The 18,482-nt window shown below is 48.1% G+C and overlaps 1 protein-coding gene across 3 annotated transcripts in view; it reads left to right on the forward strand.

The window, feature by feature from the left end:
• Positions 1-18,482, forward strand: part of MYBL2 (MYB proto-oncogene like 2) — a 47,886-nt gene that overhangs the window by 11,909 nt on the left and 17,495 nt on the right. For 2 of the 3 annotated variants that reach the window (XR_010154234.1, XM_024352033.3), the window contains exons 3-6: positions 2,142-2,213; positions 3,152-3,244; positions 7,198-7,418; positions 12,495-12,657. Coding sequence is in view for 2 of the 3 variants with exons in the window: in XM_024352033.3 (XP_024207801.2) it covers positions 2,142-2,213; positions 3,152-3,244; positions 7,198-7,418; positions 12,495-12,657 (549 nt within the window). In the remaining variant the exon portion in view is untranslated. Of the gene's footprint in view, positions 1-2,141; positions 2,214-3,151; positions 3,274-7,197; positions 7,419-12,494; positions 12,658-18,482 lie in introns of all 3 variants that reach the window. The other variant, XM_063802979.1, reaches the window with a different exon arrangement.

Genomic DNA, 18,482 nt, shown 5'->3' on the forward strand with positions numbered 1-18,482 from the left:
GTCACGGTGGCTCAGGCCTGTAATCCCAGCACTTTGGGAGGCCGAGGCAGGAGATTGCTTGAGGCAGTCTAGACCAGCCTGAAGAACATGTGAGATCCTGTCTCTACAACAAAAAAATGAAAATTAGCCAGGCATGGTGGTGTGTGTCTGTGGTCCCACCTACTTGGGAGGCTGAGGTGGAAGGATCACTTGAGCCCATGAGGTTGAGGATGCGATGGGCTGTGTTTGCACCACTGCACTCTAGCTTGGGTGACCAAGAGAGACCCTATCTCAAAAAAAAAAAAGGATGGAAAACTGAAACTAATTAAACATGAATTCACTCTCCTCCCACCCTCCAGCCCTTGGCAGCTATCTTTCTACTCTGTTTCTGTGATTTTGACTATTTTATTTATTTATTTTATTTTTTCAAGACAGAGTCTTGCTCTGTTGCCCAGGCTGCAGTGCAATGGCATGATCTTGGCTCACTGCAACCTCCACTTCCCGGGTTCAAGTGAATCTTCTGCTGCAGCCTCCCGAGTAGCTGGGATCACAGGCGCCCGCCACCACGCTGGGCTAATTTTTGTATTAGTAGAGACGAACTTTCACCATGTTGGCCAGGCTGGTCTCAAACTCTTGACCTCAGGTGATCCACCTGCCTCGGCCTCCTGAAGTGTTGGGGTTAAAGGCGTGAGCCACTGCTCCCTGCCTGATTTTGACTATTTTAGATGCTTCCTGTGAGTGGAATCCTGAGTATTTGCCCTGTCTGGCTATTTGACTTAGCATAGTGTCCTCAGCTTTCATCCATGCTGTAGCATGTGTCAGAATTCCCTCGACTGAGTAATATCCATTGTTTATATGCATGACATTTTCTTTCTTTTTTCTTTTGTTTGAGACGGAGTCTCACTCTTGCTTTGTTGCCCAGGCTGGAGTGCAGTGGCATGATCTCGGCTCACTGCAACCTCCGCCTCCCAGGTTCAAGCAATTCTTCCTCATCCTCCCGAGTAGCTGGGATTACAGGCACCCACCACCACACCTGGCTAATTTTTGTATTTTTAATAGAGATGGGGTTTCGCCATATTGGCCAGGCTGGTCTCGAACCCCTGACCTCGTGATCTGCCCGCCACGGCCTCCCAAAGTGCTGGGATTACAGGTGTGAGCCACTGCGCCTGGCTTGACATTTTCTTTATATATTAATTGATTTGACTGAGGAAAACTTTATATATAATTAACTACCACCATTTGTAGTACAATTCAGTAGAACCACCAGCACAGCCGGGCTATAGGACATTTCCATTGTCCCCAAGACATTCCTTGCCCCCTTTGCTGTTCATCCCTTTCCACCACTGGCCTCAGACAACCACTTTTTGTCCCTATAGCTTAGTTTACATTTTCTAGAACTTCATGTGCATGGAATCATACGGCATGTACCCTCCTGTGTCTGGCTTCTTTCACACATCATAGTGACACTGAGATTCATGTTATCGCGTGAATTGGTAGTTCATTTCGGGAGGCTATTTTGATAGATACTAGCCTGTCTTCTAACTACTCTTGTTTTTGCCCAGACCTCCAGCTTCTAGTGCTGAATCACTGTCAGCTCTGGCCTGAGTTCAGTAATGACCTCCTTATGTCCGCTCGGCTCCCTTCCAGCCCCTTTCCCACCCTGTAGCAGGCAAAGAGAACTTTATAAAGTTCTCTTTATAGAACGTTTGACTGTGACCACCCACTGTTCAAACACATCAGTGGTTTTGCATGATAGATGGTTGAACTGATGCTGCGAATGGTCTGGACCCTATGGTTCCCTCCAAAATCATCTTGGATCTGTTTTGCTTCTTCCGTTTTAGCTATTCTGCATTTCCTTGGAACCTGTCCCTTAGTGTCCCTGAGTAGGCAGTCACCACGTACCTCTCCATATCTCCCAGCAGGGGGTGGCTTTACTTTTGTTCCTGTGAACCTTCCATTGGCAGCTGGCTCCCTCCCATGAGATCAGGGGCAGCTCTTTTGCTGCCTGCTGCTGCAGCTGTAGTGCCTGGCACCTTGTACGTATTCACTTCATGACGGAATGGATGAACGAGGCTGTTCTTTTAGATTGGGCTCTGTCACGGGCAGCCCTGAGGTTTTCTGCACGTATGTGTGCTGAGCCCCTGTCTTTCTGGTGTTGGCAGGACGAGCAGCTGAGGGCCCTGGTGAGGCAGTTTGGACAGCAGGACTGGAAGTTCCTGGCCAGCCACTTCCCTGTGAGTACAGTCCCGCTGTGGCCCTCCCTCGGGGCAAGGGCTCTGGGAGAACAGTGTGCCTGGGACAGACTTTGCCAAGGAGGGGAAAAGGGAGTTCCTTACTCAGCCCCTGAAAACAAAACCAAATAAAACAGGGCAAATGGACCTTTGTAGGATCTCTCTTCCCAAGCTGGCATTCAGGGTACACTGCTGTAAACATCTTCCAGCTCCTCAGCATGCCTGGTGGTCTTCAGGCTCTGAGACATTTGCAGCATGTGGTGCATATTTGCATTTCTTCCTGTAAGTCAGGAGTGAACAGGTGTTCGGTTTCTCAACAGTGAGACTGAAACTGAGGGGAAGTGATGCTTTCAGCAGGCTTCATGGTGAGGCCCCTGCAGGGCTGGCAGGTGCTACCACATTCGAGTATTTAGAGCCTCCTGATGGTGAGGGGGTTCCCCTCAGGACCTCCTTCTCAGGCCCTCCCACCCCTGACCCACAGGTGTCTGGGAGGGAGGGGGTGTGGCAGGAGCTGCCATATATCTTACTGCCTGGGCTGCTCAGAAAACATGTCACCAGATCCCTTCCTGCCCCATTTCCTCATCTCCCCCTCTTCCGTGTAATCTGAACTCTTCAGGGAATAAAAATGCTCTCCTAGAAAAAAGCAGAGGTCCCTGACATACAAGGAATTAAAGACTTGTGATGGTGGCCCCTTGTGTTCGGTTGGTAGGGGGCGGCTTCCCACAGGGGCCCGAGTTTGCCCTCTCGTGTAGCAAAGGGAAACCGCCCATGTTCCGGCATGTGGGCTTGCAGTGAGTGGTGGCTGCATGGAACAGGACACACCTACCCAAGGTGTGCCTAGTCCCAGGCCATAGGCCCCTGAGCCTAGTACTTAACCAGGCCCCCAGCCCGAGGTCCCAGAAGTTCTCACAGATTGGTTTGTTCTTCTGTTCTTTTCCCAGAACCGCACTGACCAGCAATGCCAGTACAGGTGGCTGAGAGTTTTGAATCCAGACCTTGTCAAGGGGCCATGGACCAAAGAGGAAGACCAAAAAGTAACTGCTGGGACAGTGCCTTGCACACAGTGGGTCTTCACCCACCAGTGTACCTGGGGACTGTGAGATTGCCTTGTGTTGGGGTTGGGGGTGTCAAGCTGAGCATTGGGTGTGAGTTGTCTACCAGCCAGTCTGGACACTCTTATGCTGCCCTGGCTCCAGCCCTGAGATTCCAAGTTTCAGAGTGTCTCCAGGCTTCCTCACTCATGGTCTGAGGGCTATTGGGCTGATTACTCGGCTTCTCTTGTTCCACCCATGGAGGGGAGCAGTAGCAGTGCAGCGTTGTCATGAGAATTAAGCAGGTGATGCTTGTAGGGGGCTTGCAGGTCCTGTACATTTGCTCTCAGCAAATGGCAGCTGCTGCTATTCCTGATTTAATGATGATTGCACCCTGTGACCTTCACAGGGCACAGATGCGTTCTTTTGATCGCCACAGCAGTCCTGTGAGGTGGGCAGAAGTTGTTAGTCCCATTTTACAGATGGAGAGAGCAAGGCTCAGAGAGGTTGGGGATGTCCCCAACCTAGAAGAGGCAATAAGTGCCATGACTGCCCGGGGCTACCTTGGGAGTTCCCTCATCTCTTCTCCTCGATACCAGCCCAGAGGATGCCATTCCACTGAGGCAGGCATGGCTTATGGGAAAGAGGGAGATGAAGGGAACTAGGCATTTTTTTTTTTTTTTTTTTTGAGATGGAGTCTCGCTTTGTCGCTCAGGTTAGAGTGCAGTGGCGCGATCTCAGCTCACTGCATCCTCCGCCTCCCGGGTTCAAGCGATTCTCCTGTCTTAGCCTCTTGATTAGCTGGGATTACAGGCACGTGCTACCACACCTGGCTAATTTTTTTTGTATTTTTAATAGAGATGGGGTTTCACCATGTTGGTCAGGCTGGTCTTGAACTCCTGACCTCGTGATCCACCCGCCTCAGCCTCCCAAAGTGCTGGAATTACAGACGTGAGCCACCGTGCCTGGCCTGGAACTAGGCATTTTTAAATTAATTTTTTTTTGAGACGAGTCTTACTCTGTTGCACTGGCTGGAGAGTGTTGGCTAATTTTTTTGATTGATTGAGGCGGGGGTTCGCTCTGTCACCCAGGCTGGAGTACAGTGACACAATCACGGCTCATTGCAGCCTCGACCTCCCAGGCCCAAGCAATCCTCCCACCTCAGCTTCTAAAGTAGCTGGTGCCACATGTGCCACCATGTCTGGCTAATCTTTTTGAAAAATTTTTGTAGAGAGAGTATCTCACTATGCTGCCCAGGCTGGTTGAACTTCTGGGCTCAAATGATCCTCCCACGTCAGCCTCTCAAAGTGCTGGGATTGTAGGTATGAGCCACCATTCCTGTTCTTTTTTTCTTTTCCTTTTTAATTTTTTTGAGACTGAGTCTTGTTCTGTCGTCCAGGCTGGAGTGCAATGGCGTGATCTTGGCTTACTGCAACCTTCGCCTCCTGGGTTCAAGCAATTCTCTGCCTCAGCCTCCTGAGGAGCTGGGATTACAGGCGCCTGCCACCACGCCCGGCTAATTTTTGTATTTTTAGTAGAGACGGGGTTTCACCATGTTGGCCTGACTGGTCTTGAACTCCTGACCTTGTGATCTACCCACCTCAGCCTCCCAAAGTGCTGGGATTACAAGCGTGAGCCACTGTGCCCGGCCTTTTTTTTTTTTTTTTAATTTGTAGAGACAGGGTCTTCCTATGTTTTCCAGGCTGGTCTTGAACTACAGGGTTCAAGCTATCTTCTCGCCTTGGCCTCCCAAAGTTCTGGGAGGCCAAGTCATGAGCCATGGCTGGCACTTCGCCTTAAAATTAATTTTTAATTAACTCGGCGTGGTGGTGGGGTGCCTGTAGTTGGGAGGCTGAGTTGGGAGGATTGCTTGAGCCCAGGAGTTCAAGGCTACAGTGAGCTACGATCACACCACTGCACTCCAGTCTGGGTGACAGAGTGAGACCCTGTCTCTTAAAAAAACACAAAACAAAACACCTGGGCGTGGTGGCTCACACCTGTAATCCCAGCATTTTGGGAGCCCGGGGTGGGTGGATCACCTGATGTCAGGAGTTTGAGACCAGCCTGACCAACATGGTGAAACCCCGTCTCTACTAAAAATGCAAAAATGAGCTGGGTGTGGTAACCCATACCTGTAATCCCAGCTACTTGGGAGGCTGAGGCAGGAGAATGAAGTGGGGAGGCGGAGGTTGCAGTGAGCCGAGATGGCGCCATTGTACTCCAGCCTGGGCAGCAGGAGCGAAACTCTGTCTCAAAAAAAAAAAAAAAGAACGAAATAAAATTTATTTATTTATTTATTTTTGAGATGGAGTTTTGCTCCTGTTGCCCAGGCTGGAGTGCAGTGGCATGATCTCAGCTCACTGCAACCTCCTCCTCCCAGGGACAAGCGATTTTCCTGCCTCAGCCTCCCGAGCAGCTGAGATTACAGGTGCATGCTACCACGCCTGGCTGATTTTTGCATTTTTAGTAGAGACGGGGTTTTGCCATGTTGGTCAGGCTGGTCTCGAACTCCTGACCTCAGGTGATCCACCCGCCTCGACCTCCCAAAGTGCTTGGATTACAGGCGTGAGCCACCGGGCCTGGCCTGAGACCTTGTCTCTTAAGAATAAAATAAAATTTAGTTTGAAAATACTTTTTTGGCTGGGTGTGGCCAGGAGTTTGAGAACAGCCTGGCCAACATGGTGAAACCCTGTCTACCAGAAAATACAAAAATTAGCCAGGTGTCTTGGTGTGCCTGTAATCCCAGCTACTCAGGAGGCTGAGGCGGGAGAATCGCTTGAACCCAGGAGGCGGAGGTTGCAGTGAGCTGAGATCGCCCCACTGCACCACAGCCTGGGCGACAGAGTGAGACACTGTCTCAAAAAAAAATGGCGGTGGCTCACGCCTATAATCCCAGCACTTTGGGAGGCCAAGTCGGGCGGATCACCTCAGGTCGGGAGTTCAAGACCAGCCTTATCAACATGGAGAAACCCCATCTCTACTAAAAATACAAAATTAGCCGGACGTGGTGGTGCATGCCTGTAATCTCAGCTACTTGGGAGGCTGAGGCAGGAGAATCACTTGAACCCGGAAGGCGGAGGTTGTGGTGAGCCAAGATCGTGCCATTGCACTCCAGCCTGGGCAACAAGAGCGAAACTTCGTCTCAAAAAAAATAAATAAAAAATAAAAAGTGAAAACATAAAATCTTTAAAAAAAAATCAAAGTGACATGTGGTTGCTATAAAAATTTAAACCATACAGAAGTGAAGTCAAATATTTCTTCACCAAAATCTTTGCCAAAAGAAGCATCCACTCTTCCCAGTTTCTTGTGGCCTGTGTGCACATGAGAACGCGTGTGTCTGTTGTGTAGGTGGGGCCTGGCCTGGCTCTTGTGGCTGCGTATGTTGTGGTTTGTGTCCTGAGCTAGGAAGCCTGACTGAGGGCAGGTGGGGACTCAGGTCTGGCTAGGTCAGCCCGCCATGCCTGCTACCATGGCTCAGCCTGTGCCCTCCCAATTTCCATGGAAGTGCTGGAGGGTCTTGCGGCAGCCTGGGGCCTGGCTGGTGTGGGAAAGTCTATTTCCCACCTTTAGTTTGGACTCCGTGTGTGTTGTTCCTCCTCATCCCTCTGCTCTTTTCTACTTAGCTTATTGGGTTGAGCCCTGGAGAGGGAAGCAGGACTCTGGCGCCTTTGTTTACCCCCACTTGATCTCTACTCTAGAAAGGGTCTCTGGTATTCTTGGCCTAGATTTATTCCAGGCAATAAATGAGGGGGATGCGGTCAGATCCTCAGGTAGGCCCTGTGGGCTACACAAAGTCATCCTGGGTGGCATCCCCTGCAGCTCGCTCAGTGTTGCCTGAGGGGATGTGGTAGGTGGCACCTCTCAGGGCCATGGCAAGGCTCAGGTGAATGTGAAGGGCTATGGTGGGGGTGAGGGAGGGGCCGGTGCAAGTGGCTACCCAGAGACTTTTCTCTAAGGTCATCGAGCTGGTTAAGAAGTACGGCACAAAGCAGTGGACACTGATTGCCAAGCACCTGAAGGGCCGGCTGGGGAAGCAGTGCCGTGAACGCTGGCACAACCACCTCAACCCTGAGGTGAAGAAGTCTTGCTGGACCGAGGAGGAGGACCGCATCATCTGCGAGGCCCACAAGGTGCTGGGCAACCGCTGGGCTGAGATCGCCAAGATGTTGCCAGGGAGGTAAGCTGTCTTCTTGGGGGTTGGGGCAGGTTCCCGGGAGGCCAGGCCCGTGTTTCTGATAGAGGAGGGTTCCTGGGTGGGTATTGTGGTCCTGTGCTCTTGTTCTGTAACACCCAGCCTCGGCTCCAGGGCTCCCAGAGGCATGCATAGTCAGGAGGAAGGGTGGTTCCCCAGGGAAGGCCCTGTCTTCTGTCAGCTTAAAAGAACAGATGGTGATAAGGGAGGCCTCAGCAAGAAATCGGGAACCCTGGAGTCTAGTTCTCATCCTGTTCCCAGCTCACTGTGTCTTCTTGGTTAGCCTCTTCTCTTCGACTTCAGTTTCTTCTAACACAGAATAGGCTTGAGATGTGGGGTAGATGGGCTTTCTTTAAGAAGAAAATGATCAAAAATCAGGTAGTACTATAATCTGCTAAAAGGTGTTTTTTGTTTTTCTTTTTCTTAAAAGGTTTAATAATGAAAAACATCAGTCTTTGTCACCACTCTGTTAAATGTCTCTACTAAAACAGACTCATCTTTTTGAGTTCTTTATCTCTTTAAGTGATGTGCCATTTTTCATATTGATCCTCTGCTATGGGAGATTAGCTTTCTTAGGCTTTCCCACTCCCCATATGTCCCTATTGCTCCAATAATGTATGATAGTTATTAAAATAATAATGTTTATGGACGGGCATGGTGGCTCATGCCTGTAATCCTAGCACGTTGGGTGGCTGAGGTGGGTGGATCACTTGAGGTCAGGAGTTTGAGACCAGCCTGGCCAACACAGTGAAGCCTCATCTCTACTAAAAATACAAAAAATTAGCGGGATGTGGTGGTGAGCCTGTAATCCCAGCTACTTGGGAGGCTGAGGCAGAATTGCTTGAACCCAGGAGGCAGAGGTTGCAGTGAGCCGAGATCATATCACTGCACTCCAGCCTGGGCGACAGAGCGAGACTGTCTCCAAAAAAAAAAAAAAAAATTTTTTTTTTTCCCCTAAATACTGAAAGCATTCCATGATCTTTTCTCCTATTTTTCATCTGTTTTGCTTCATTTTCTAGGAGACTTCTTATCTTCTCTTTTTTTGAAATTATTTTCCCTAAAAATTTTACTTTCTAAGGGCTCCTCCCTTTTCTGGCACTCTTTTTTTATTTTTTATTTATTCTTTTTTTTGGGAGACCAGAGTCTCGCTCTGTCATCCAGGCTGGAGTGCAGTAGCGTGATCCGGGCTCACTGCAACCTCTGCCTCCCAGGTTGAAACGATTCTCCTGGTTCAGCCTCCCAAGTAGCTGGGACTGCAGGTCTGTGCCACCATGCCTGGCTAATTTTTGTATTTTTAGTAGAGATGGAATTTCACCATGTTGGCCAGGCTGGTCTCGAACTCTTGACCTCCTGCCCACCTCAGCCTCACAAAGTGTTGGGATTACAGGCATGAGCCACTATGCCCAGACTCTTTAAAACAGGGTTCTCACTCTGTCACCCAAGCTGGAGTGCAGGGGCATAATCATGGCTCATTGCAGCTTCACCCTCCTGAACTCAAGCAATCCTTCTGCCTCAGCCTTCCAAGGACCTGGGACTACAAGCGCATGCCAGCATACCCAGCTAGTTTTAAAATTTTTTGTAGGGGCAGGGTCTCCCTATGTTGCCCAGGCTGGTCCCAAAGTGCTGGGATTACAGGCATGAGCCACCACACCTGGCCTGGCACCCTATTCTTATTTTGTGGTTTCAATAGCTTACTTCTCTGTCAATATTATATCTTTTTTAAGACTGAATTTCGCTCTTATCACCCAGGCTGGAGTGTAGTGGCATGATCTCGGCTCACTGCAACCTCTGCCTCCTGGGTTCAAGTGATTCTCCTGCCTCAGCCTCCTGAGTAGCTGGGATTATAGGCGCCCGCCACCACACCTGACTAATTTTTATATTTTTAGTAGAGATGGGGTTTTGCCATCTTGGCCAGGCTAGTCTTGAACTCCTGACCTCAGGTGATCTGCCTGCCTTGGGCCTCCTGAAGTGCTGAGATTACAGGTGTGAGCCACCGCACCTGGCCCTAAGCTGGATATTGTTCCCCTGTTTTCCATCTTATGAAAACTTGTAAAAAATCTCTTACTAGTGGCTGTCTTCTACCTGTTTCTCTTTGTCCTTGTGAATTTTTGCCTTGCTTTATTTTGAATCCCTTTTTTTGTCATGGCAGTGTGGTCCTGGCAGGGAAAGAAAATGCCAGATGGTGTGTTTTCCCCAAAGTCTGAAATGATCCCTTTTCAAAGCTCAAACCTGAATGTGTCATCTTTCTGGGGCTTCCCCTGACACTTGGGTTGGAAACTCTGGCTTCTTTCCCCCCATGGCCTGTTTGGCTCACAGGTGCCACCAGCCTCACCTTGATCCACTGTCACTTGTGCTTACTCGGTGTTAGCTGCTTTGCCTCCTTTCAGTCCCTCGAACCCTGAGCTCTTCTCAGAGCTCCTAGTGCTCCTCTGTCGGCCTGCAGTGCACTCCCACTTGTGCCTATTGTGTAGCTAATGTGTTCTCATCCTTCAGTTCTCAGTGGGGGTGCTATTTCTTCAGAGAAGTTTTCTCTGTTCTCCCAGACTGTGGTTGGTCTCTGGTGACCTCTGTGTTGTGCCCACACCTGTCTGCAGAGTAGTGTGTACCCCAGTTGTAGCTGAAGATAACATTCATCTCCCCTGCTAGATTTAACTGTCAATGGCAGCCACTTATTTACCGATGGATCCCCAGTGCCTACAATAATGCCTGGCACACAGTGGGTGCTATTTATATGCGAGCAAAAGAATGAGTCTCACTATAGCTTGGGGCACCCCAGACTCTGGTCTTGGGGAGTGGGAGGGCTGGGGAGGTGTTTTGGGTCAGGTTCCCTGGAAGCGGAACCTGTGACTCAAGAGTTTCAGGTACATGGGATCTCTTGGAAAGGTTCTCACCTGTGAGGGAAGGAGTGGAGAAAAGTAGGGAAGGGGCCAAGCAAGGGATGGGGTCTTGGAAAATAGAGCTTTGGCCTGCTATAAGGCCAAGGAGTGTGTGTGTTCACATGTATACATGCGAGGTATGTACATATGAGGAGGGCGCATGTGTACATGGGTTGGGGAACTCCTGGGGCATCTTTGGTTGTGCCTTCCAAGAGCTGTTTTTTGTTTTTTTTTTTTTGAGACGGAGTCTTGCTCTGTCGCCCAGGCTGGAGTGCAGTGGCGTGACCTCAGCTCACTGCAACCTCCGCCTCCCAGGTTCAAGCGATTCTCCTGCCTCAGCCTCCTGAGTAGCTGGGATTACAGGTATGCACCACCACGCCTGGCTAATTTTTGTATTTTTGGTAGAGACGGGGTTTCACCATGTTGGCCAGGCTGGTGTTGAACTCCTGACCTTAGGTGATCTGCTTCCAAGGGCTCTTATGCAGATAAAGTCATAGTAGAAGCCGTCGGCAGCATGCCCGGCAGCTGGGGGATTGGATTCGCTGTAGGGACAGAGGATCTGGGCAAAGCACCAGGAGCACCCCTTACCCTACACCTTTGCCCAGTGAGCATTGTGTCCCTGAAGGCTTAGAGTGCAAATGATCTGAGGATATCCTCTTAGACTGGGTGCTCAGTTAAGCTGTTACTCTCTGTTCACTTTTCAAGGGAAGAGTATTCTGCTTGGCACTCCAAAGAAGGTGGTGACTACTATGTGTCAGCACAGTACCTTTGTATTTTTAGTAGAGATGGGGTTTCACTATGTTGGCCAGGCTAGTCTTGAACTCCTGACCTCAGGTGATCCACCTGCCTCAGCCTCCCAAAGTGCTGGGATTACAGGCGTGAGCCACCGCACCTGACCTGCCGCTTGCTTCTCACCACTATACTTCTATACACTTTCGTGGTACTATCCCATCCTTCTGTATTACTCTATGCCTTTATTACTACATGTTTCTCTGCTAATCTACTCTGTGCTTTATGCTACTGTTCTACTGTAGATGTGTCTCCTCCCTGAATCTTCAGTGAGTGATGGAGTATGACGTAGTCTTCTGACCTTCCAGATAAAGAAACCAAGGCTCAGGGAGGTGAACAGTTCTGGGCCTTCTGCCCTCTTTGGCTACTTATCAGTCTGTGGGAGGTGAACAGGCCTTGCATCTGAGGTCAGCGTGAGACTCAGTGGAAATGAGCAGACAGTGTTGCTTATGGCTTCTACACATTCGAACTGGGCAGGGAAGGGGGTGAGAGTTCCAAGCACTTATCTTCAGTTTTATAATTTTTAAAAAATTTTTAATTTTTTTTTCATTTTTATTTATTTTTTTATTTATTTTTGAGATGGAGTCTCACTCTGTTGCCCAGGCTATAGTGCAGTGGCGCGATCTCGGCTCATCACAACCTCCACCTCCCGGGTTTAAGCGATTCTCATGCCTCAGACTCCCAAGTAGCTGGGATTACAGGTGCCTGGCATCACGCCCAGCACCTCCCAAAGTGCCAGGATTACAGGCGTGAGCCACTGTTCCTGGTCTTATATATACATTTTTTTTTTTTTTTTTTGAGGTGGAATTTTACTTTTGTTCCCAGGCTGGAGTGCAATGGCATAATCTTGGCTAACCACAACCTCTACCTCCTGGGTTCAAGCGATTCTCCTTCCTCAGACTCCCAAGTAGCTGGGATTACAGGCATGTGCCACCATGCCTGGCTAATTTTGTATTTTTAGTAGAGACAGGGTTTCTCTGTGTTGGTCAGGCTGGTCTCGAACTCCCGATCTCAGGTGATCTGCTAGCCTAGGCCGCCCAGAGTGCTGGGATCACAGGCGTGGTGAGCCACCGCACTCGGCAATTTTTTTTTTTTAAATTAAAAAAAATTTTGTTTTTTACCTGAACCCGACAGTAGCTGGTGCCATTTTATAATTTTTGCCATAGCCTGAATGATTCAGTTGCTTATTTCACAGAGCTTCGTGGAAATGCTCTGTAAATTATTAGGGCTAGAGGCTTGTGAGGCTTCATCTTGGAACTGAAAGAGACCTTAGAGTTCATCTAGTGGAAGATTCATTTACAGGAACAGGAACTTGGCTTAGGGAGGTTAGTGATGTGCCTGGTGGCACCCCACCCACAGAGCTGGGGTTCAAAGGCCCCCTGCTGCCCCCCTGCAGGACAGACAATGCTGTGAAGAATCACTGGAACTCTACCATCAAAAGGAAGGTGGACACAGGAGGCTTCTTGAGCGAGTCCAAAGACTGCAAGCCCCCGGTGTACTTGCTGCTGGAGCTCGAGGACAAGGACGGCCTCCAGAGTGCCCAGCCCACAGAAGACCAGGTGAGACAGCTGCTCAGCCTTTGGCTTGGTTTGATTTCACATTCATCTGACACCATCTCATTGAACACCTTGTCCACAGCTATTGGTCCGTTTCTGCCACAGAGTCTAAAAGTGGGCTATGTGCTTCTGGGGCCTTGTGAGACTTCTGCACATAACTGGCACTTGTCTGCCTGCAGATGAAGGATAGCAGAGCAAGCTGATTATATAAAACTGTGAATTAGTTAAGGAGATCCTCAGCCTCCATCTCTCCTTGCTGGTGGCCGCCTTCTTACCTGTTGCTCATTTTAATTTTTTAAAACTGAAAGCATGTTTGCAATTAAAAAATCAGAGGTGGCTGGGTGCGTTGGTTCACACCTGTAATCCCAGCAAGTTGAGAGGCTGAAGCTGGCGAATTGCTTGAGCCCAGGAGTTGGAGGCCGGTTCAGGCAACATGGTGAAACCTTGTCTCTATCTTTTTAATTAAAAAAAATTAAAAAATGTATTGAGTTGTAATTTACGTACTCTAATAAACAGTTTTGAGTTATGACAAAGCATACAGCCATGTAACCACTGTCACAGCCAAGGTATACAGCAGTCCCATCACCCCAGAATTCCCTTGTGCTCCTTTTCTTAGCCTTTTTTCGGCCCTTAGCTCCTTGCACTGTGATCTGTTTTCTGTCTCTATAATTTTGACTTTTCTAGAAATTAACAATTAAAATCCTATAGTATTACATTTGCAGGCTGTTTTTTTTGAGACAGAGTTTTGCTCTGATGCCCAGGCTGGAGTTGTAGGGTGTGATCTTGGCTCACTGTAACCTCTGCCTCCTGGGATCAAGCGATCTCATGCCTCAGCAACCTGAGTAGCTGAGATTACAGGCATGCACCACCACGCCTGACTAATTTTTGCATTTTTAGTAGAGATGGGGTTTCACCACGTTGGCCAGGCTGGGTTTGAATTCCTAGCCTGAAGAGATCCGCCTTCCTTGGCCTCCCAAAGTGTTGGGATTACAGATGTGAGCCACCATGTCTGGCACTACATTTGCAGTTTTTATTTATTTATTTTTTTGAGATGGAGTCTCACTCTGTCGCTCAGGCTGGAGTGCAGTTATATGATAGCTCACTGCAACCTCCGCCTCCCAGGTTAAAGCGATTCTGCTAACTCAGCATCCCGAGTAGCTGGGATTACAGGTGCACACCACCATGCCTGGCTAATTTTTGTATTCTTAGAGATGGGGGTCTCACCATGTTGGTCAAACTGGTCTCAAACTCCTGACCTCAAATGATCCACCCACCTGAGCCTCCCAAAGTGCTGGCATTACAGACGTGAGCCAGCATGTCCCAGCTACATTTGCAGTTTTAAAAATGAAATCAGTATATACTTATGTTAACATCCACTGTCCTATATACCAGAGCAAAGTTTTTATTTATATTTTTTAGCTATATCTCTAAAGGTTATTTTTCAAAATAAAAATTTGGGCAGGGTGTGGTGGCTAACATCTGTAATCCCAGCACTTTGGGAGGCTGTGGCTTTTGGATCTCTTGAGCCCAGGAGTTTAAGACCAGCTTGGGCAACATGGTGAAACCCCATTTCTATAAAAAGGAAAATTAGCTGTGTGTGATTTTGTGCACCTGTAGTCCCAGCTACTTGGGAGGCTGAGGTGGAAGGATTATTTGAGCCTGGGAGGTGGAAGTTGCAGTGAGTTGAGATCCCGCCACTGCACTCCAGCTTTTATTTATAAATAAAATAAAAATGTGAAGGCCGAGCACGGTGGCTCACGCCTGTAATTGCAGCATTTTGGGAGGCCGAGGCAGGCGGATCACGAGGACAGGAGATTGAGACCATCCTGGCTAACACGGTGAAACCCCGTCTCTACTAAAAGTACAAAAAATTAGCTGGGCGTGGTGGCGGGTGCCTGTAGTCCCAGCTACCCAGGAGGCTGAGGCAGGAGAATGGCGTGAACCCGGGAGGCAGAGCTTACAGTGAGCCGAGATCACGCCACTGCACTCCAGCCTGGGTGACAGAGTGAGACTCTGTCACAAAAAAATAAAATTAAATAAAATTAAATAGATAAATAAAAATTTGAAGCAAGCATGACAAAACATTAAGATTTGATGATGCCGGATGTGTGGTAGGTAACACAATTGTCCTTTGTTATTTTCTAATCTTTTCTGTCATGGTGTGAACTATTTAATAATTTTTAAAAATCTTTTTCCCTCTTCTTACTGGGTAGAGATAACTTGTTGACAGTTACAATTCTTCCACAATGCCCTGCTAGAGCGATATATTATGTTTTTGCCTCTATTTCTTGAATTTTCAATTTTAGAGAATATCTCTCGATTTCCCAATATGAATGCACCTATGGGGTAACTTTCAAAGGGCAGAGAAAGGTATAAAATGAAAAGTAAAATGACTTCTTTTTCTAGTTTCAACTCCCTGTGCATCTCTTAACCGGAGGAGTCTACTTCTGACAATTTCTTGTACATCTAAGTAGTATGTGTTTGATCTTTTACTTCTGATTGAAGAAAAGGTCTCCGTTCCACAAAGAGAAACAGCGGGCATCAGCCGACTCATAGAAGACTTTCAGCATAGGACAGAGTGAACAGATCTCTAGTCTCTTAAAAACTCTACTGTGCTGAAAGCCAGTTATTGACTTGGCTTTTGTCCCCTGACACTTTGAGTGTCTGGAGTGCTGGCTGTGCTGGGCTGGGCGGGACCAAGCCCCAGACCATGACCCTGAGCACAGGAGGTCAATTTTTTTTTTTTTTTTTTTTTGAGACAGAGTCTTGCTCTTGCCCAGGCTGGAGTGCAGTGGTGCCATCTCTGCTCGCTGCAACCTCCACCTCCCAAGTTCAAGTGGTTCTCCTGCCTCAGCCTCCTGAGTAGCTGGGAAGCTGGGATTATAGGCATTCGCCACCATGCCTGGCAAATTTTTGTATTTTTAGTAGAGATGGGGTTTCACCATTTTGGCCAGGCTGGTCTTGAACTCCTGACCTCAGGTGATCCACCTGCCTCAGCCTCTCAAAGTGCTGGGATTGCAGGCATGAGCCACCATGCCGGGCCTGTGTTGATTTCAGCCTTACCCGTGTCTCTCCAATGTGGTCTTTCTGGTGTGCTATTTATTTAACTAGTTTCTTACTGATGAAGATAAGGATATTACTGGTTTTTTGTTATTAGAGATAAAACTCTTAACAGTCACCCTTGTGGCCAAATGACTGCTTCTTTGTGCAGTTATTTCTTGAGAAATTCCTAGAGATGGACAAATATATTTGGTGGTGGGGGGAACCCTTTTGGCTGAGTATGGTGGCTCATTCCTGTAATCCCAGCACTTTGTGAGGCCAAGTTGGGAGGATTCCTTGAGGCCAGGAGTTTGTGACCAGTCTGGGCAACATAGGGAGACTGTCTTTACAAAAAAAAAAGCTGGTGCGGTGGCACACACCTGTAGTTCCAGCTACTTTGGAGCCTGGGGCAGGAAGTTCACTTGAGCCCAGGATTTCGACAGAGTGAGATGGGGTTTCACCATGTTGGCCAGGATGGTCTCGATCTCTTGACCTCGTGATCTGCCCGCCTCAGTCTCCCAAAGTGCTGGGATTACAGGCGTGAGCCACTGCGCCTGGCTGGTTGATTTTATAGATGTGGAATGATTGGGTAAAATAGTGTGGACATTTGAAGTTTTCATAAGCATTGCCGAATTGCTGCCAAAGGGATTGTACTGTTTAATCCTGCTATAGGCAGTATATAGGACTGCTTGTTTCCAGCCTTATTGTCAATACCGGCTATGGTTATATGAAAAGAAATCTTTGCCAGTTTTAATGAGCAACAAATGCATTATCATGTTCTTATTTTGATTGAATTACTTTGGAGTTGATCTTTTTTTTTCAGCTTTATTAAAATATAATTAACAAATAAATTGCATATATTGACCAGGGGTGGTGGCTCATGCCTGTATTCCCAGCACTTTGGGAGGCTGAAGTGGGCGGATCACTTGAGGCTAGGAGTTTGAGGCCAGCCTGGCCAATACGGTGAAACCCCATCTCTACTAAAAATATAAAAAATTAACCGGGTGTGGTGGTGCACGCCTGTAGTCCCAGCTGCTCAGGAGGCTGAGGCATGAGAATCACCTGAACCTGGGAGGTGGAGGTTGCAGTGAGCTGAGAGTGTGCCTCTGCACGCCAGCCTGGGTAACAGTAAGACTCTGTCTCAAAAAACAAGGGCTGGGCGCAATGGCTTACGCCTGTAATCCCAGCACTTTGGGAGGCTGAGGCAGGCGGATCACGAGGTCAGGAGATCGAGACCATCCTGGCTAGCATGGTGAAACCCCATCTCTACTAAAAATACAAAAAAGAACCCAAAAAATTAACCGGTCATGGTGGCGGGCACCTGTAGTCCCAGCTACTAGGGAGGCTGAGGCAGGAGAATGGCGTGAACCTGGGAGGTGGAGCTTGCAGTGAGCCGAGATCGCGCCACTGCATTTCAGCCTGGGCGACAGAGTGAGACTCCGTCTCAAAAAAAAAAAAAAAAAAATTGCATGTATTTATGGTGTGCAATGTGATGTTTTGATTCATTGTTTTGGTTTTCATTTCTTTTACTATTAATGAGGGTGAGTAACAGATTACCCCTTAATTTGTTATTTGGCTTGGTTGTCTTTTTTTTTTTTTTTTTTTGATCTTGTTACTGGTTTGTACATTTTATTTGTATGTTAAGGATGCTACTCCTTTATCATGTAGTAACTATTTTTTCCCAGTTTGGTAGCTTTTTTTCTTTATTTTATAAAGATATAATTTACATACAATAAAATTCACTTTTTGTTTGTTCGTTTGTTTTATAGAGATGGGGTTTGCCCAGGCTGGTCTCGAACTCCTGGGCTCAAGGGATCTGTCTGCCTTGGCCTCCCAAAGTGTTGGGATTACAGGTGTGAGCCACCACGCCCCGCATTTTTTTTTTTTTTTTTTTTTTTTGAGACAGAGTCTCGTTCTGTAGCCCAGGCTGGAGTGCAGTGGCGCAGTCTCGGCTCACTGCAAGCTCCGTCTTCCAGGTTCACACCATTCTCCTGCCTCAGCCTCCCAAGTAGCTGGAACTGCAGGCGCCTGCCACCACACCTGGCTAATTTTTTGTATTTTTAGTAGAGATGGGGTTTCACTGTGTTAGCCAGGATGGTCTCGATCCTCCTGACCTCGTGATCCGCCCGTCTCGGCCTCCCAATGTGCTGGGATTACAGGCGTGATTTTTTTTTGTTTTTTTTTAAATGAGCAGGGTCTTGCTCTGTACCCCAGACTGTAGTGCAGTGGCGTGATCATAGCTCACTGCAACCTTGAACTCATGAACTCAAGGGGTCCTCTTGCCTGAGCTTTTCAGAGTTCTGGGATTACAGGTGTGAGCCGCCACACCCAGCCCCCTCCCCCCTCCCTTTTTTTTTTTTATTAGAGTCTTGCTATGTTGCCCAGGCTGGAGTGCAGTGGTGTGATCATAGCCCATTGCAACCTTGAATTCAGGAACTCAAGGGACCCACTTGCCTCAGCCTCCCAAAGTGCTAGAGTTACAGGCATAAGCCACTGTACCTGGTCTTTTTATTTTTTAATGTTTATTAAGCATTAAAAATTTATTTTTTAATTTTTTTGAGACGGAGTTTTGCTCTTGTTACCTAGGCTGGAGTGCAATGGCGCGATCTCAGCTCACTGCAACCTCTGCCTCCCAGGTTCAAGCAATTCTCCTGCCTCAGCCTCCCGAGTAGCTAGGATTACAGGTGCCTGCCACCACACCTGGCTAATTTCGTTTTGTTTTGTTTTTAGTAGAGACAGGGTTTCACCATGTTGGCCAGGCTGATCTCGAACTCTTGACCTCAGGTGAT

This window comes from Pan troglodytes, chromosome 21, assembly GCF_028858775.2.
Source record: "Pan troglodytes isolate AG18354 chromosome 21, NHGRI_mPanTro3-v2.0_pri, whole genome shotgun sequence".
NCBI lineage: Eukaryota > Metazoa > Chordata > Mammalia > Primates > Hominidae > Pan > Pan troglodytes.